General features: G+C 43.8%; 2 protein-coding genes across 3 annotated transcripts; one reads left to right on the plus strand and one right to left on the minus strand.

Moving 5' to 3' along the window:
• Positions 1-466: 466 nt before the first annotated feature.
• Positions 467-4583, plus strand: LOC120706649 (shaggy-related protein kinase alpha-like). Of its 2 annotated transcripts, XM_039991335.1 has the most exons (13): positions 467-658; positions 887-966; positions 1759-2039; positions 2234-2293; positions 2419-2691; positions 2793-2867; positions 2967-3023; positions 3117-3257; positions 3340-3390; positions 3475-3570; positions 3656-3739; positions 3839-3941; positions 4026-4583. In XM_039991335.1, the coding sequence occupies exons 3-13, from the start codon at positions 1836-1838 to the stop codon at positions 4106-4108; spliced, it is 1227 nt and encodes a 408-aa protein (XP_039847269.1). In that variant the 5' UTR covers positions 467-658; positions 887-966; positions 1759-1835; the 3' UTR covers positions 4109-4583. The 2 variants fall into 2 exon arrangements, with proteins under 2 accessions (XP_039847269.1, XP_039847271.1); XM_039991337.1 differs by lacking the exon at positions 887-966 and having other exon boundaries at positions 509-658.
• Positions 4584-10322: 5739 nt separating this feature from the next.
• On the minus strand, positions 10323-13589 carry LOC120706650. The gene is made up of 3 exons (XM_039991338.1): positions 13530-13589; positions 10714-11562; positions 10323-10600 (listed from the first exon to the last, which is right to left on the minus strand). Exons 1-2 carry the CDS (start codon positions 13552-13554, stop codon positions 11057-11059), a joined length of 531 nt encoding a protein of 176 aa, XP_039847272.1. The 5' UTR covers positions 13555-13589; the 3' UTR covers positions 10323-10600; positions 10714-11056.
• Positions 13590-20478: the final 6889 nt, after the last annotated feature.

Consider the following 20478-nt stretch of genomic DNA (forward strand, 5'->3'; position numbering starts at 1 on the left):
CTCTCCCTCCCCAGTCGCCAATCTCTCCTTCCCACCCTCGGTCTTCCTCCCCTCCGGCCGCTTCTGCTCCCATCGTGCCGGCCGCCGCCTCACCTCACCAGATCCGCCGGCCGCCAACCAGCGGTAGGTGTCGACGGCCATGGAGTAGGTGCCGAAGCTCCCTCCCTCCGCCCCGAAGGTGCGAAGAACACGAGCCCACGCGCGGCGGCGGCCGCCTCCATCTTCCACGGCGGCGACGGGCGACGGTGGCGGGCGCCGCTAGCCTGTTTCGACTCGCTTCCCCCACATCCCGTGCTGGCGAGCTTCGACGAGCCGAGCTGGAGCTTCGGTCGAGCCGAACTCGAGCCTGCCTGACTGGAAGCTCGAGGCTCGAGGGTCAAGCCAGGCTCGGCTCGCGTTGGCGTCGAGCTCGAGCCGCGCTTCTGAGCCCGCTCGTGCTCGGCTCGGGCCCCTCGACAGCCCTGGCATCGGTTTCTCTATTATAACTGCGCTGCGCGTCTGCGCCGCTGCCTCTGCTCCTCTGCTGCCCCCTTCAAATCGGGCACCACAACACTGAGCCTGCTGGGGAGCAGAGTGGGGAGCCGAACGGATTGGGGTCGAATCTTCTCCTCAATCCCTCGACTAGAGCTGCCCCGCCCTTTGGAAATCCTCTGATCTGGTGAGCTCCAACAATTAGTTCCCTGCTATTTTTTTTTCGTTTTTTTTGTCGAACCCTTTGTTGGGGTCGGGAGAATTTGGTGTGCTTCGGCCGAGAAGTGCCGAATTCGATCTGTATTCTTCTGTCGCACTAATAGCTGAGGAGATCGTAGAGGCGTAGAGACAGGACTCCCTTCCCGCACTTAATCTCTTTGGTTCGTTGTTGTAAGAGGAAGATTTGATTTTGTAGGTGATTGGGGGGTCGGAGCCTTGGAGGCTTCTTGATTTGTGCCGTGGAGACTTCTATTAGTCATGTGGTGTGGTGAAAAGGTTTGGAAACAAAGATTCTTGTTGCTGCTAGGTTAATTGTGATGATGCATTTGATAAAAAACCCCCCCAATTTTGACTTGAAATTTATATAATCACCGTGGTCGAAATTCTGATAGTTGTGTATCGGTCGAAAGTATCGAAGCTCCTCACTCCAGTCCGGGTCCTAGGCCTAGCTTGGGTGCCCATCTCCTTGTGTATGACAGAGCTACAAAATGTGTTTGACTTCTTTTTGTCATCTGGGGTAAAGGTCATGACTTCAACATCTTTCTTGCTGTTTTTCACCAGTACAAGATTACAAAGATATGGTTACCCAAAGCTCAGAAACATACCATGTTCGGACGTGTAATTCTAAATCAAAGGCAGATTAATATTAAATTGAGCTTGCTGTCGCAGATTAAATTCATTTTTTGTGCACAAAACCACTTAATGCTGTGAGACCTCTAAGGCCGAAATTAGGTATCAAACTGTAATGGATGAAGTCGAACTATTCAAAATCTGACCAACAAAACCCTTATAAATATCTGAATTGGTGATGTGCTAGGTTTCAAACATTTGTATGGCTATATTCAATTCAAATACTACTTCCGTAATGTTATAGTAATAACACCTGTAGAAATTTATCTAAATTATTTTATGAGCTACAATGGTACTTATAAAACGATACTTATTTGTGACTGGAGGGAGTACCAGAATTTATTCATCTAGAGGTGCAGATAATAATTGATAGATTGTCAAGACTAAAGACTGCATAGGCTGTGTGCTTTGTGACTTGCTAAATATTGCTCTTTGCAGGTGAACTGAGTATATTTCTGTCAGTGGAAGAAAGGAACTTGGTCCATTAATTTTGTCACAAAGTGGAACCAAGCGATATGACATCAGTAGGTCTACTAAATCCCTCATCAGGTTATGAAGCTAGTACCAGTGGCGCCACTGATCGATTGCCAGATGAGATGAACGGGATGAGCATAAGAGATGAAAAGGAAGTTGAAGCTGTTGTTGTCAATGGCAATGGGATGGAGGTTGGTCATACCATCGTAACATCTGTTGGTGGAAGAAATTCACAGCCAAGGCAGGTAATAAGCTAAATCATGCAGAGCCATGTCATTCTTAAATATCAACTTCTGTAGAGGAACATATATTGTCAACACGATAGATTATTGATATTATGTGTGGCAGCCTCGTTTTCTTTTCTTTTTTGGACATCATTTTCAGTCCCTCTAACAGAATGCTCAAGATTTGTAATACTGAATATTTTACTAAATTGCAGACCATTAGTTACATGGCAGAGCGTATTGTAGGGCAAGGTTCATTTGGAATTGTCTTCCAGGTTGGTTGTTGTACACCAAAATTCCCTTTTTTGTATTGTTCTATATTTTCATGTGTTATGTTCTGTTAGAATCTTTGTGTATAGCATTACTGGCATTCACTTTTTGTTCAAATTACAATTAACAGGCCAGGTGTCTGGAAACTAGTGAGAGAGTAGCTATAAAGAAAGTTCTTCAAGATGTGAGGTATAAGAACCGTGAGCTGCAAACAATGCAAGTTCTTGATCACCCTAATGTCGTATGCTTGAAGCATTACTTTTGCTCAACAACTGAAAAGGAAGAGCTTTACCTCAATTTGGTGCTTGAATATGTGCCAGAAACTGTTCACCGTGTTATTAAACATTACAATAAGATGAATCAACGAATGCCGTTGATATATGTTAAACTCTATACGTACCAGGTATGGTTTTGCAACTTTGCGAGTACCTTTCAACACAACTCTACCTTTGTACTTATTTCAATAATTCTTTGAACTTGTTTTATTGAACTATAAATTTACAGATTTGTAGAGCTTTGGCTTACATGCATAACTGCGTAGGAGTATGCCACAGAGATATAAAGCCACAAAATATTCTGGTATTGCATGTGGTTATACTTTTCAAAGTGATTACAGAAACATTTTGTCTTGGATTATTAATGTTCTGGTGATTTGATATTGGCTATTTGTTGTAACAGGTGAACCCACATACTCATCAACTGAAATTGTGTGATTTTGGCAGCGCGAAAGTCTTGGTATGGTTCATAACTTCTAGATGTACGGAATGTCACCTGAAAATCGCATAATCTATGTTATGCAATCTGTAAATATTCTACCTATGTTAATAGGTACAAGGGGAACCAAATATTTCATATATCTGTTCTAGATACTACAGAGCTCCGGAGCTCATATTTGGTGCTACAGAGTACACGACAGCCATTGACGTGTGGTCTGCTGGTTGTGTTCTTGCTGAACTTCTTCTAGGGCAGGTAAGAGATCAACCAAGTTAATTGTGATATATCAGCTAAATGCTTGAAGCAACTTCTTTATATGATATGTGTTTTTGGATAGCCTGTTTTTCCTGGGGATAGTGGTGTTGATCAGCTTGTTGAAATTATCAAGGTAACAGAACTTCTTTCAATTGAAGATATTTTAGCTAGGTATCCATTCTGTTTGACTCATGCAGGAGGCTCATTTTTCTTTCAGGTTCTAGGTACTCCAACACGTGATGAAATTAAGCGCATGAACCCAAACTATACTGAGTTTAAGTTCCCACAAATCAAAGCTCACCCATGGCACAAGGTAAAAGGTTCACACCTTGTAGCTTTCCTTTCTATTTCCTATTTATATTTATTGCTAAATCTGATGATGTCATTATTTTCTCCAGATCTTCCACAAAAGAATGCCATCTGAAGCTGTAGATCTTGTTTCTCGGCTCCTACAGTACTCACCAAACCTCCGGTGCACTGCAGTAAGTACTAAAACACTTCATCTTAGGAAATCCACAGTACTTGAGGTTAATCTGTAGCAAAGAATCTAATAATATTTTGGTTCATTGTCTCTCTAACAGTTGGAGGCATTAATCCATCCATTCTTTGATGAATTACGGGATCCAAATGCCCGGTTACCGAATGGTCGTTCTCTTCCCTATCTCTTCAATTTTAAGCCTAATGGTAAGTGCATGCTATTTTTACATGTGCACCAACTGAAACCTCCTATCAGGAGATCCTGATATACTACGTGCCCAACTTGAACAGAGTTAAGAGGAGTACCAATGGATTTTATCATGAAATTAATTCCTCAGCATGCCAAGAAGCAATGCGCCTTCTTAGGAATATGAGGAAGCAGTTCAGAGTGCTCACAAAAAGAAGCAAGCAGCAGTTTGGAGGTTACCTGCATATTACATCAATATTGTGTTGAAAACTGCAGAGTAGCATTCGCCTACAGTATTATTGGATGGGCAATGCATGCTGTTTTCTTTCACTTCGGCTGTGATGTTGCATGCTTGTTCTACAATGGCGGTGAGCACTTTCACCACATTCTGTAAAGCTGATGAAGACAAAGCGTGATCCTTTCCTGTGGTCTGTATATTGGTCTGCCCCGACATGAGAATTAATTCTTTGCATATTTTATTCTTTCTTTTTGGAGATGGATTCACCAAATGAAAAAAAAGAACTATCATATGTATGTGTGATCTGGATTCTTTTTCCTGAGGCTGTATCAGTTTTCAGCTACCATTGGAATTAAATCCTTTTAGTTTGTAACAGTCATGAGCAAGGAAATGTCATCTGCGGATGATATCTTTTCCAGTCTAAGTTGTTCTTTGTATTTCTATTATTCTTCTGTGTTCAACATTGGGTCGTATTCGTGCCTAATGCAAAAATGATAATTGTGGAGCTATTTTGTCATATTTCTTGTTATCATTTGCAATTCTTCTGAGATTTGAGAGAAACAGATGAACATGAATTGTTTGATTCTAACTTCCTGTCTCCCCGTTATTTTGCTCGAGCTGAAGGTTTGAAGGTAGAAGGTATGGACATGTGCTAGCATGGTAAGTTCAGAACTTCAGATACTAGTTGTTACCGGATGGATTACCTTCTTTTTATAGGCCGGATGGATTACGTAACTGACTTGATAGACCAAAATTCTAATGTTGGATCTCCGAATGGTTTTAAGCATTAATCACTGGACACCACTGCAGAAATGGGCAACTTTTGAATCTATATCATTTCTTTTTTGGTTTGTTTATTGTCTGTACCTGGACACTGTAGGCATTACTGATACAGCTCGTTACCATACTTTGGGAGGTCCTAAGACCTTGTTTGTTTAAGAGCTTGATAATTTGAACTTTTAGGGATTTTTAGATCATAGGTTTTTGTAATTTTGAGATATCTGAAAGTTAGAAGCACTCAAAAGTCATGTGCTTTTCATCTTCAGGCTTTTAAGGGTATTTGGCTTTTGTATATCGCAAAGTTACTAGTAAAAAAAATACCTAAAAGCTCAAACAAACGCAATCTAAGAACTTCCTGAACTTTTGAAACTGCATATCAGTCTCTATAAAGTTTAAATACCATCCGTATAATTCCGTACATGATTTGTAGGCCAATGCCTGTGGCTAAGCTCAGCTTGAAATTTGAATATAGAGGCAATGTTTTAGGTGTTCATCTGGAAAAAAATGTATAGTTGTGTCAATTTTCAGTAGATGCTATCAACTGAAGGAGTTTTGTTTGCAAATCCAAGCCCATTGTGCAGAGATTCACACCGAGGAGCAGAGATGCTGCCATTTCGATTTGACCATTTGGAATCAGCCATTTCTGCGGGAGACGCCAGACTTCTTTTTTTTTTTTGAAGGTTAGGGCAGGAACACTTCCATGTCATTTAAGCAAGAGGAGAATGCCAAAGACTTACAAAGTTGTGATTTCATAAGAGAAGAAAAAAACTCAATGCTCGAAAGAAGATTAACATAGAAAACTAGGATGCAACGGGGGCGCCACATTCCCTGAAACGTTGCTGCATTTCCTCCTTGATTAAATGCAGCACGAACCGCGGCTCAGCCACTTTTCCTACCAAAACTCTCCTGTTTCTCTCCTTCCACGAGTTCCATGCAGTGTACATGAGGAAGGCTTCTACCTGTCTTCTTTCCTTCATTTGCTGTTGTGTTAGGGCGTCGCACCACCAATCTTCAATTGTCGACCTTTGGGTTGGAACTCTAATCATGTCGCCTGACCAAGTCCGGACAAGCTCCCAAACCTGTATCGCATAGGGGCAATGCAAGCACAGGTGTTCCGCTGTTTCGAGGTGCTGGTTGCACAATGTGCAAATCGGGTTGCACTGCCACTTTCTCGCTTGAAGTTTATCCGCAGTCAGCAACTTCTCTTGCACTAACAACCAGCTAAAGAATTTGTGCTTGCCCTCCGCATGTGCTCGCCAAAGCACAGTAGGCTTGAAAGTGCAGTATGACCCTCTCTGAACTGTGCTTCATACGCTGATTTTGTAGTGTAAACGCCGTTAGCTGTCCACTTCCAAGTGATTTTATCATCCTCCGATGCCAAATGGACTCCCTGCACCAAATCCCACAAAACAACGAAGTCTGCCATTTCATTTTACCAAAGACATCCTCCATAGTCCTCTGGTCCAACTTTGATTCTCTAGCTGCTCCTTTACTGTGAGATGCTTTCACCAAGCTAGCTTATATAAACTTGGTGCAATGTCCCTTGGTGCCTCGCCTTGTAACCAGTTTGCCTCCCAACATTTCGCTGTGTTCCCGTTGCCCACTGTCACAGTTGTGGAAATTCTAAAGAATTGCCTGTCCACCTCATGACTGGCAGGTTTCCTCCAACCCACGGCCGCTCGGGTTCCATCCATTCATACTACAGTCCATAGCCACCGTAGCCTGAGCGCTCTGCTGAACCTCTCAAGGTCAAGTACTCCTTGTTAGAATTAGCTAGACTTAAACATTAGAGGCTAATAACCCAAGATCTTAACATAACCTAGTTCATGACAAATCAATTTAATGTGGAATAAATTGGTAAACATTATACCAGCGTTAACAGTTGCAGCAGCCATTTACGCCTGATCTGTAGAAGAAGTAGGCGTTCTTGTCGGTGTAGGAGATGCAGCGGCGAATCGGCGTCCTTCGGGCGCCAAACGGGAGTGCTTGGCCTTGCAAACCCCTCCAGTGCCTTTAGCGATCAGACTAGCGGTGGCTAGGGTTTAGAATGACGTGAATGGGTGTTTAAGGTGCTAACCACGACCTTATATTTATAGGCACTGTGGGGCTGGGGGCCGGCCTCTGGAAACGGGCCTAATGGGCCTGCTGATCACAGCCCATTAGGGTTTTATCATTAGGTTTCCTTAATCGCGTTTAGATGGTTTAAACGCTTCCTTAATAGTGAAATCACAATATCTTAACTGAAATATTTATTTTCAACATTCTCCCACTTGATCGAACGGTTAAGGCTAATGTTCGTATCATACTAATATTCACCCTTAGTAGTAACAGAAAGTACCGGACCAATGCGTCGTCAGTAGCTTGATGCACTACTGGGACCTCATTACCCACAGTCTCACTGAAACACCTCGGTAAAACGCTTATTCGTTAGTTAGGAGTCATAATGGCCCTAAACCAGGACCTAAAGACTATCCACCAAACCCATATTAGTAACGTGCTGCTTAAACACGTTCGGTGGTAAGCCTTTAGTGAGCGGATCCGCTAACATAGCATTAGTTCTTATGTGCTCAATCTTAATGGTTCGATCCTGGCATCTTTCTTTCACAACACGATATTTAAGGTCAATGTGTTTGGAAGCACCACTTGACTTGTTGTTACTCGAAAAGAATACTGCAGACTGATTATCGCAGTATAACGTTATAGGTTCCGTAATGCTGTCAATTACCTTGAGGCCCGGAATAAAATTCTTAAGCCAAACAGCCTGTCCAGTTGCTTCATAGCATGCCACAAACTCAGCTTGCATCGTCGACGCTGCAACTAAATTTTGCTTAGAGCTTTTCCATGATATAGCTCCACCAGCTAACGTGTAGATATATCCTGATGTAGATTTCCTACTATCCACACATCCAGCAAAGTCAGCATCAGTATAACCCACAACTTCAAGGTTATCTGATCTTCTGTATGTGAGCATGAAGTCTTTAGTGCCTTGGCAGTAACGTAATGCCTTCTTGACACCAACCCAGTGGACCTTTCCGGGATTTTTCTGATATCTTCCAAACATTCCGGTAGCAAATGCCAAGTCAGGACGCGTACAGACTTGTGCATACATCAGGCTTCCGACAGCTGAAGCATAAGGTATGTCCTTCATCTCATCTGATTCCAATTGGTTCTTAGGACATTGGGCTTCACTAAACTTATCGCCCTTCGCTAATGGAACAGGTGTGGCCTTACTCTTATCCATATTAAATCTCTTAAGCATTTTCTCAATATATGCTTTTTGAGACAATCCTAGTACTCCTTTGGTCCTATCTCGGTGTATCTCAATGCCCAGAACATAAGAGGCTTCACCAAGATCTTTCATATCAAAATTGGATGAAAGAAATCCCTTGGTTTCATGCAGCATACGCTTATCGCTGCTCGCTAATAGGATATCATCCACATAAAGCACTAGAATTATAAATTTACCACCCTTTATCTTAGTGTAGACACAATTATCCACATCATTCTCCTTAAATCCGAATTTCTTAATCACTTGATCGAATTTAAGGTTCCACTGTCTTGACGCTTGCTTAAGCCCGTAAATGGATTTCTTAAGTCTGCATCCCAAATGTTCCTTGCCCTTCACAACAAAACCTTCCGGTTGTGCCATGAAGATGGTCTCATCCAAGTCACCATTAAGGAACGCAGTTTTGACATCCATCTGATGTAGCTCTAAGTCATAATGAGCCACTAGCGCCATAACAATTCTGAATGAATCTTTCTTAGACACAGGGGAGAAAGTTTCATTATAATCAACCCCTTCCTTTTGTGTAAAACCTTTGCCTACAAGCCTTGCTTTGAATCGTTTGACATTCCCTTTAGAATCACGTTTAGTCTTGTAGACCCATTTACAGCCTACTGGTTTGACTCCATTAGGAATATCTACCAGATCCCAAACATCATTGGAACTCATGGACTTAAGCTCTTCTTCCATGGCCTCGACCCATTTGGCAGAGTTCTCACATGATACTGCCTCTCTAAAAGAGTTAGGATCATCAGCTTTCCCAATATCATACATGTCTTCACTTAAGTATGTCTCACAATCAGGGAAAACTGTCTGTTTCCTAGCCCGCTGTGATCTTCTTAATGGTTCAACAGGCTGAGGTGCTGGTTGAGGTGCAGTCTGAGGCACCTCGACAGAGTTCTCAACTTCAGCATTAGGCGCCATTTGCTCAGCTTGTTGTTCGCTCGCAGGCTCAGGAGCTACTTCAACAGGCGGAGCAGCGCTAGTACTCTGAACAGAAGGCGTAATCTGAACAGATGATGTACTCTGAACGGAAGGAACGAACAGCGGCACTAACAGATGGGAAGCTCAGCCCGTATTTCTTCAAGATTAATTTCCCTCCTCGGAAAGCTCCCACTAATTCCTGCATCCTCTAGGAATACAGCCTGCCTGGTCTCAACGAACTTAGTGAAACGATCAGGACAATAGAATCGGTATCCCTTAGACTTATCAGGGTATCCGATGAAATAGCAGCTCACCGTCTTATCATCTAATTTCTTTTGCTGTGGATTAAATAACTTAGCTTCGGCTGGACAGCCCCACACACGCAAATAATTAAGCGATGGTTTCTTCCCAAACCACAACTCATAAGGTGTTTTTGGCACGGATTTGGAAGGAACACGATTAAGTATGTGTGCAGCTGTTTTTAAAGCTTCCATCCACAGCTCCACAGACAAAGTAGAATAACTAAGCATGCTGCATACCATGTCCATCAGTGTACGATTACGACGCTCAGCAACTCCGTTTTGCTGTGGTTCGCCCGGCATACTGTACTGGGCATTTATACCATTCTCTTCAAGATACTTAGCGAATGGTCCAGGTACTTGGCCGAATGGAGCATGTCTCCCATAATATTCACCACCTCGATCCGATCTCACTAATTTAGTAGTGACATTATGCTGATTTTCCACTTCAGCCTTGAATATTTTGAATTTATCTAATGACTCGGATCGATCACGAATGGGGTAAATATAACCATAACGAGAGAAGTCATCTGTGAAAGTAATGAACGAGTCAAAACCATCAACAGACTTTACTGGGAACGGGCCACAAATATCAGTATGAATTATTTCTAATAGGCCCGAACTCCGAGTAGCTCCTTTCTTAATTGTCTTAACGAATTTCCCCTTAATACAATCAACGCATTGTTGATCTAAGTCTGAGAGATCTAATGAATGGAGTATCTCTTCTCTTATGAGACGCTCAATTCTCCCCCTTGAAATGTGGCCCAAACGACAATGCCACAATTTCAAAGAAGTCTCATCATCACGCTTACGCTTATGCGATACATCATCCACATTCATTGCAGAATAAACTTTATCAAGAGAGAGCAAATAAAGATCGCCTTGCAAATGACCAAGGCCCACACTTAAATTATGAAATTTAATGTTGCACACTGAGTTGCCAAACTCACAAATATGTCCCGACTTATCTAAACGCGAAACAGAAATAAGGTTTCTCTTCAAACTGGGAACATAAAGAACATCATGCAAACTAAGGTTGAAGCCGCCTGGTAACTCCAAATTGAAGCTCCCAATGCCTTCAACCTTCACTTCATTGCCATCAGCCACTCTTAGACTTCGCTCCCCCTCTCTTATAGTTCGGATCGAACTGAATACCTGCAGTGAATTGGAAATGTGCACAGTGGCACCTGAGTCAATCCACCAAGTATTGGGAGAAAAATTCACTAAGAATGATTCATCAATAAAAGATACATAATCAGTAATTGTACCTTTGTTCTTAAGCCACTCCTTAAATCCATGGCAATCCTTCTGCTCATGTTTAGGTGACTTGCAGAACTTGCACAGCCTCTCATTAGAGGTCTTCTTATGTGACACGGCCTTGCTCTTATGGCCCTTAAACTTTCTCTTATGCTGCCTGCTGCTGCCAGACTCAGTCTGATGCTTAGGAGTGTTGCTCATGCTAACACGCCCAAAGCGCTCGCTGACCATGTTGACAGCATCCTTCATCCTCTCAGCTTTCTGCCTTTCTTCTTCCTCAACACAGTAGCTAATGAGCTCAGCCATGCTCCAATTCGCCTTCTGAGTGTTGTAGCTTATTTTGAAGGGACTGTACTATACTGGCAGAGAAGTCATGATGAAGTGCACCAGAAAACCATCAAAGATAGCCATATCCAGTGTCTTCAGCTTATTTGCCATGTCACACATGCTCATAATGTGCTCCCTGATTCCACTTTGCCCATCATACTGTGAAGTCAGCATCTTCATGATCAGGGTGCTAGCATAAGTCTTAGAAGAACTCTTAAAGTTCTCCTCCACCTTGGCAAGGTATGCCTTGGCGCTCAGATCATTACCATCCTGGTCCTTATCAGGAATAGCACCACAGATGGCCGGAGTGATCGTGTTCTTAATGATCATGTTGGCCATCCTGTCTGATCTCTCCCACTTCTCAATGGCAGTACGATCACCATTGGGATCAGCGGGCTCTGCTGGCTTGTCTTGACGTAAGGCGAGATCATACTCGCACACAGCAATGGCCACCTGAACATCTTTATACCAGCTGGGGTAGTTGGTGCCATTTAGGGGCTCAATGGACTTCAGGTAGCCCGTCACAGTGTTCACTGAAAATCATGAGAACAATAACTTAATTAAACTCACAATTAAGATGCGCATAAGAAGTATGAAATTAACCCTACGATGGTCTGATTAAAATCATACATAAATTTCAATTTGCATCACCAATGGGGAAAACAAACAAAATTTATCATTAAAACTCGTAATTAAATCAACGATGGTCAGAATTAATTACAAGTACTCTAAATAAACTTCCCAATGGTTCCATTTAAATAGAGTGCATCTTAATTACTTATGGTGGATGAACATAATTTTCAGTGAATAAATACAATTAAAACATAATTAAAAGCATTTACATAACTCATGGAAATTAATTAATATAATGTTGGTAATTAATAAGTGCAACAGAAATAATTAAAGCCTTTAGACATAACAACAATTAAAATTAAGCTTAAATCATAAGAAACAGTAAAAGAAAAGGCTTTAAACATTAAATTGGGCTAAAACTCATGAAACAGGCCCAAAACATCCCCTTGCGCGCGGCCCAAAATGCGCTCTCGGCCCATTTGGCCCATCCCGCGAAAACCCTAAGCTCGGGTGAATCTGGATCGCTCGTTTCGATCCGACGGCTGAAAACTTAATGCCATCAGTATAAAATATGGAAACCCGGTCGGAACAAACCCTAAATCCTCACTTTCCTTTTCACTTCAGCTCCCAGCCAGAGCCGCCGCCTTTCACGCGCTGGTGGCGCCTGCTGCCACATGCTGCAGCTCCCCTTCACGCGCTCAGGCCGGCCGCCGACTGGCTCTCATGCGCCGGAGCGCGTGCCAGGGGGCACCGCGCACCCAGTGCTAGTGGGTGGACTCGTCCCCGCGCGGCCGCCGCCTCATGCGCCTGATGCGGGTGCTGCAGCCCCAAGGCGCCGCCTTGGGCCACGCGTGCCGCCGGCTCGGGTCGCCACCCAGGGCCGCGTGCCACGCGACCGCCTGTGGCCGCCCTGCGAACCGCGCGCCTGTCAAGCCCGGCCGCCGCTGATGCGGCTTGATGCGGGCGCTACAGCCCCAAGGCTCCGCGTTGGGCCACGCGTGCCGCCTGCTCGGTCCCGGCCGCCGCCTGATGCGGGTGCAGCGCGCGGGTCCCAGCCCGCCACCTTGACGCGCCGCCCCAGAGTTCGGCTGCCATGGTGCCCCGTGGGCCCTCTCGCCGGCGTGCCGTGCGAGCTAGTCGCGCGACATGCCGTCGAGGGGCTCCACTGGATGCCTCTTTCGGCGACCACGCGCGGCGGATCAAGATGCCACGCGCTGCTCCGTCGATTAGTGGTAAGCGACAGGTAAGCAACTGATGCTTCACTTTGGGTTAGGGTTAGGGTTCATGGAAAATTTGGGGATTTCAAGATGCCATCTGAAAATTTGCTTTTCCCCTCTTTCTTAATGCTGACTGATGCATCAATTTCATGGATCTCAGAACTAATTTGCGGAAATTAATTTAACAGTGGCATAAATTGGGGAAGACAGTAAGCAAGTAAACCCTAACCTTGATTACTTGATTTAATTATGACATTAACTTAAACTGATTCATTACTCAGGCATGATTGCATCTAATCCGATACTTAACTCATAAACAGATCAAGATTAATCTTAAACTTGACCTAAACCGAATTAGATTAGATCTAATCTCGTGATCAGAAACTTAATTAACCATGATTTAGATCTAATCACGCATGATTAACACATAAAAGCCATTATACAGGATCTAATTGCATCTAAAACATGAATCAAACCTAACTGTGCAATAGGATCTAATCTGCACAGCACGTTTTGCATCTAAAACCGACAAAACAGAGGCATAAACATGGCTCAAAAAAATGACCGTGCATGACTAGGTTAAGATGGCTCTGATACCAATTGTTAGAATTAGCCAGACTTAAACATTAGAGGCTAATAACCCAAGATCTTAACATAACCTAGTTCATGACAAATCAATTTAATGCGGAATAAATTGGTAAATATTATACCAGCGTTAGCAGTTGCAGCAGCCATTTACGCCTGATCCGTAGAGGAAGTAGGCGTTCTTGTCGGTGTAGGGGATGCAGCAGCGAATCGGCGTCCTCCGGGCGCCAAACGGGAGTGCTTGGCCTTCCAAACCCCTCCAGTGCCTTTAGCGATCAGACTAGCGGTGGCTAGGGTTTAGAATGACGTGAATGGGTGTTTAAGTTGCCAACCACGACCTTATATTTATAGGCACTGTGGGGCTGGGGGCCAGCCTCTGGAAACGGGCCTAATGGGCCTGCTGATCACAGCCCATTAGGGTTTTATCATTAGGTTTCCTTAATCGCATTTAGATGGTTTAAACGCTTCCTTAATAGTGAAGATCACAATATCTTAACTGAAATATTTATTTCCAACACTCCCAGCCCACCTAGTTTTTTTTGGCCTTTGCACTTTTTTCCACCGCACAAGACAACAACCTCCATTGCCTAATCAGATCCTTTCCAAAGGAAGACTCTTCTTAACTTGTTAGTCTGCTTGATCGCCCACTTTTGCGGTTGAAACATTGTGAGGAAGTATGTTGGAATGGAAGACAAGACTTCATTCAGGACTGTCAGCCGACCGGCCCTGTTCAGAAACTTTCCTTTCCAAGCCGGTAATCTTGCCGCTACTTTATCCACTAAGGGTTGAATGTCAACTCTTCTCAACTTTCTCGTATGCAAAGGCAGCCCCAAGTAGGTGCATGGAAAAGATTTCACTAGGCATTGGAAGCACTCCATGACCTCAGTCAGGTTCATGTTGTCACAGCAAATGGGAAACACTGCGCTCTTGTTTATGTTGGTTAATAAGCCTGATGCTGTTCCAAAACTTGTGAGAATCTGCAATGTTTCTTTAACATCTTCCTTCACCGGCTTGAGAAAAATAGCTGCGTCGTCTGCAAATAGACTTAGTCGGAGCCTCGCTGACCTCTGGTTGAGCGGTGTGAGCGCTCCTTCACGTGTTGCAATGTCAAACAAACACTGAAGTGGCTCCATTGCCAGTATAAAGAGAATAGGTGACAGTGGATCACCTTGTCTTAGGCCAACTCGATGCTTGAACCACTTACCACGGCGCCGTTCAGTAGCACCGAGGTTGACGCAGTGGATAGGAGCACCGCTTGTCACCAAACCCCATGTTTGCTAGGACTTCCATCAGATAGTCCCACCGGACACTATCAAACGTTTTGGCAATGTGTAACTTGAGGAAAAGTGCCGGTATCGAGCCTGTGCAGATCCCTAACTAGATTCTGTGTACAAAGGAAGTTATCATGTATACTTCTCTTTTTAATGAATGCACTCTGCGCCCTTGAGACCAACTGGTTCAGAAAAGGTGCAAGTCTGATAGCAAGCAGCTTGGGCACAATCTTTGCAACGCTGTGTGTGAGGCTTATTGGTCTATACTCTCCTATTTGCTGCGCATCACTTCTTTTTGGGATCAAGATGAGATGCTGAAAGTGCTGCTCATGCTGGTTGAAGAAAAAATTAACAGCTGCCAAAAGGTCCTCCTTTATTACTCCCCAACTTGCTCTGTAGAAGGCACCAATGTAGCCATCCAGGCCAGGGGCCTTATCAGTTGCAATTTCGAGTATCGCTGCATGCACTTCCTCTTCAGTAAAAAAACTAGACCTGCGGGGGGAGACCGCCCCCACGGCTTTACACTAAGAAGAAGATCTTCTCACGCAAGTCTAGAAAATCCCCGAACCCCTGTCCCACCCATACACAGTGGTTCGTTACCCGTGAGAAAGGCCGGACCCCAACTATGCTTTGAACATGGGACAAGCGAGGGGATTTTTTTACAACGCGCATAACATACTGCGCCACCTCTGGCCAGAAATTCACCCCCGTGGGGGTTCAAACCCTGGCCGGCAGGGTGCCGAGCGCAGCACTTGACCAGTCGGTCTAGCGCTCGCTGGCCACTTCCTCTTCAATAAACTCCTCTTCCAATTGGCTAAGGTCATGTCGTGGCAGTCCAACCAAATCCCAGTCTAAGGTGTATGGTCTTGCTCCTGGTGGCCCAAAATACTTGATGTAGTGTTCAAAAATATGTTGTTCCTTATCAACATGTGTGTGCACCTGTCCTGTGTCAGTCTGAAGCTGCCTAATATAATTCTTCCTTTTCCTACTATTGATCTGTAAGAAGAAAAGTTTTGATTGTGCCTCTGCTGCTTTTATTCCCATCAATCTTGGCTGCTGCTTTGCTCTGATCTTGGCCACTACAGAAAGGCCCAAGACACGTGCTTTGAGATCTCTCTCTTTAGTTGTGCTTCCGACAAGGAAAGCAGCCTGAACTCCTGCACCACATCAAGAATGCTGATCAACTGCTTCGCTGCACAAAGTAGTAGCTTAACATGCCCAATCTTGGACCTTGACCACTGCCTCAATTTTGTTCCAGTTCGTTGTCGCTTGTGTAGCCTCAAAAATGGGTTAACTGGTGTGACATCTCCTTCCCAGACCTGCTGGACTACTTCGTGGTACCCCTGTATTCTTGGCCAGAACACCTCAAATCTAAACCCACAGTAATTCTTCACCTTAGCGTTGCCCACCATCAAAAGTGGGGAATGATCAGAAACTGATGAAGACAGAGCCTGAAGGGAACAGTCCTGTAGCATAAGATACCATTCAGCCGTACAGAAAGCCCGATCAATATGGGTTTGTGTGGTGTCGTTTGACCAAGTGAATCTCCTCTGTTTGAGCTTCAACTCCTTTAATTCCAGATCATCCACCGCTTTCTTGAATTCTCCCATCACACGCCTATTAAGATTATTATTGCTCTTATCCTGTGCTTGCAATATCAGATTGAAGTCTCCAATGACAAGCCATTTCTCTGGTATACTGTTGCTTACGTTTCTTAACTCACATAGGAACTGTAACTCAATGTTATCCTAAACACTAAAGGGTAAACAGACAGTCATCCTTTGTTTAGCGTTTAGGCCGTTTAAATGGTGTTTAAATAAAGTTAAATGGCCTAAACGATTTGGCATAGTAACACTAAAATATACATATTTATGTACGTAAATGTCAAATATCTTAGAAAATCTGCATATTTGCACATGCAAAAAGTAAGTATTCTATGAAATAATTTTTTTGGAAGAAATCAAAATTTCACAACACTTCATATACTTATGATGCTAATTAGTTCAGTATTGATTGTGGTAGTTGTAATCCTCCTGTTGACTAAATTATTAATTAAATGGTCATTTAGCTCATTTAATCACGTTTAACTCGACTCTATTTAGACGATTCAGACAATTTTTAATGGTTTAAACGGGTCCAGTTTGAGTGAGAAAAATTTTCAATTGTTTTCGATCTTTATAGTAATAGATAGATAGAGATATTAGTGTAGATACAAAACCGAAACATTGTGAAGATGTATGGATACTGATCCACGACATGTAGGGGCACTCACCTGGTATTCAAGGGTATTCATTGAATGCCAATTAGTTTTACAAAAAAAAAATCAAGTATATGATCATATACATGTATATATATTGAAAAAATTAGAAAAATAACATTTTTAGGGGAGAAAAATAGCATTTAGGCCGCATTCTTTCTAAAAGTGGGCCAAACAGCCTCCAAAACAGCCCACTAATGGGCCTAGACCTCTGCCCCCCACAGCCCACTCGGGCCTCTTCTCCCTCACTCTATCTGTCCTTACCGATCATATTTGTTGTTTTAGAATTTTATCCACTGTTTATTTCAGATATTTCCACTTTAATATATTAATCATTTGGTAAAGACTTTAAGATGGAAGGCCATAAAATAGTAACTTGAGATGGCTGCGTGGTACGGACCAAAAATCCTATCCTCTGGTTACAGCACCCCTCATTTTTCTCATGGAGTTACGGGCTGTCATAACTTTTCCATTATTAATATGTGCACTCACATCAACACATGCATATGCAACCAATCTTAAAATTTAAAAATATTGTAGTTCTTGAACCGGACATCAAATTCAAATTTCGATTGCACAGTTGTGTTTCTTTCAACAACACGTTCAAGATAAGATCCAACTTGTATATGTTTTGACTATATTTTTAAAAAGATATAATTTGCTTATGTAGAATATAAAAAATGCTAAACCAAATTAATTAAAATGCTCAATTAGTTTGCAAAAATAACCTATAATTAAACATGCATGGAACATCCACCTACCATCCAATTTATCTTCACAATATCATCATAAATATTTGTTTAATTCAACAAAAGTGATTAAAGCAATCTTTTGCAAAATCATAAGCAACTTTTTTGAAAGTGGTAGGCAGATTATAATACGCTGAAAAGTATTTTCTCACACTAGAAAAATATTACTAAAATATATTGATGTGAGATCTTGTTTTGAAGCTCTTGCTGAAAAAAACACAATGCTGCAACCAGATTTTGATTTGGATGCTCAATTTTAAAATTATAGCTTTTTTAATTTTCAAAATCAAGTGCATGCATGCACGTGCTTTTTTTATTCTCCTCTTCGCAAGTATATACAACACCGGCAGCAGCAGTGTCTTAGTTTGGATTCATGTGGAAGAAAAAGTTGGGACCACACGCCATACCAAGTTAATTATTCCTAAAATGATATGGCCGTACGGACAGCTAATATTACGGTCTGCCGTAAATTAGCAGTGTCCTAATCATTTAGTAGGTCTATTATTTATATGATGAACAATGTCAAATTATGAACAATTTGTACATACGGTACTTAATTATGAGCTACAAATATGTACTTTGAGCTGTAAAAGAAAAATATACTACGTGAAATTTCGAATACCAACCTTCCAAATCCTAGGCCCGCCCCTGGTGACATGTCAGGTATACTAGTTGAGCTAGATTGGAATAAGAGGCTAAGTAGGAGTGTAGGACGGTTGCCGAAGCCCTCACAGATAAATGACTGGATCTAGATATTTGCCATAACTTGACTTTTGACTTACTCGCTGAATTGGTCAGCTTTTGGTGACAAGTGGAAAAGCGAAATGTCCACCTACAAAGAAGAGGAGCTATTTATTCAGCCAAATCAGCCTACAACATGCAATTTGAGGGAGCTATTTTAGGGCATTTCCAATGGGATATTAATTGTAGTTTCTATCCCTCTTAAATGCGTTAACCGCCCACCATTTTGCTGATGTGGCATGAGAATTAATGAGGAAAGAGAGTAGAAAAAAGAGAAACGATTTCTTCCTCACGGAACTGAATTCTCTAGAATCGAGACAGGAAGAAACTGCCTACTTCGCGCTGGGGAGACTAAACTCGTTTCCACCGCCCTCCCCTTTTTTTTTTTTTGAAAGTTGCCAGGAACACTGGCCTATCATGTAAGACTCGTATAAATATCTGTGCTGACCGCACGCTCAGATACAGATGAGACTGCCCGAGAAGTCTCGGAACGCGTCTACCGCGGCACACACACGCACTCACGCAACCCCCCACACACTCTACCTACACAGTGCCCGGTCCTCTCAGGGGAATTAATCCCCGGTGCGACACCGCACGTCGTCCCAGCTGGGGATCGAACGCGGGTGGGCAGGCTGGCCACTGCCAGCGCTACCACCGAGCTACACGCTCGTTCGCCCGCCCTCCCCTCGGATCCACTATTCTGACGCCCGCTGCCACGCCAAATCCGCCCCAGCGGAACCCCGCGCGCGACCGACGCCTGCTGCCGCGCCAAATCCTCCCTCTCCCCCGCGGGCGCCCAACGACCGCCGCCAGCTCGCCGTGCCACATCCGCCCCCACGCGAGAGCATGACCGCCACCCTGGCTCTACCCTGCGCGCAACCGGTGCTCGCACCGGCCGAGCCCCATGGCCCGCACGTGTGACCGCCGCGCCAAATCATCGGTCCCTAGCTCTCGCCTCTCACGACGCCAGTCGCCACACCAAATCCTGCCCGTGCACCTGGCTTTACCGCGCGCGACTGGCTCTCCCGCCGTGCCGCGCAGCCGCGCCTGCAAGTTCCCGCCCGCCTTCGTCAATATCCTGAGCGCGCTCACCCGCAATTCCTCGTCATCCTCCATGAAATCACTGTGCCAGGCATCTCCCTAACCGACCCACCCAAATCCATACAAATCTTTGGACGAATGAATAATCGGAAGAGAAATATTTTTTTTGGACTGATGTATATGTGCAGGCCACTGTGTTACATGCCCAATCCATGTCTTTTTTGTGGTGTATTTAAGTTGCCCGTTATAAATAAACTGTTGTAGAAACCATGAATTGGGGAAGATAGTTTCTAAGAATCATTAATTTGCTATCTTTCTCTTGGAAACTGTACTTGGAAACAATCCATTGGGACTGTCCTTAGCATGATGTAGTAGGTATGTGAAAACCATGGGCACCCATCAATAAAAGTTCTTTACATGGTTGCTACTACAGTACATCGTCTGGACAACTGATAGGCTGTTGCCAAGGGCTGGCCAAACAAGTACTTCTCCCCTCTTTGCGAAAAGGAACCTTGAGACAACTGAGGGCCTGTCAGGGGCGAAGCTACACCACGAGAGCACCGGGGTCTTAAGTAGAAGAGGACGGGTCATTAACAACTAGCTACAGTAATTTGCATTGATTTTCTCAAAATTTATCGGGGTCGGCGGACCCCGATGACAAGCATGAGCTCCGCCACTGGGGCCTGTTTGGATTGCAGGGTTTTCAAAGGAATTCTAGAGGAATAGCATTCCTATGTTTTGATGACGTCAGCTACCGCCGTTTCTTCCCTTCACAAAACACGGGATATAAAAAATCCACTCCAACCCAAAGTGTTTAGAAAGCTCAAGGCGAAGAAGAGGCTGAACACCCCCTCCATTGTTTCCGTACTGGTGAGGCCCGACCTACAGCGGAGCCAGCGTCGGCACCGCAGGACGTCGGCTGCTGTGCCCTTCCTTCTTCCCCTTTCTCCTTCTGCGGACAGCGGATGCTCTCCATGCTCTAGCTAATGTCCATGACGTTACAGACCTGAAAGAA

Source organism: Panicum virgatum, chromosome 5K (assembly GCF_016808335.1).
Source record: "Panicum virgatum strain AP13 chromosome 5K, P.virgatum_v5, whole genome shotgun sequence".
NCBI classification, from domain to species: Eukaryota; Viridiplantae; Streptophyta; class Magnoliopsida; order Poales; family Poaceae; genus Panicum; species Panicum virgatum.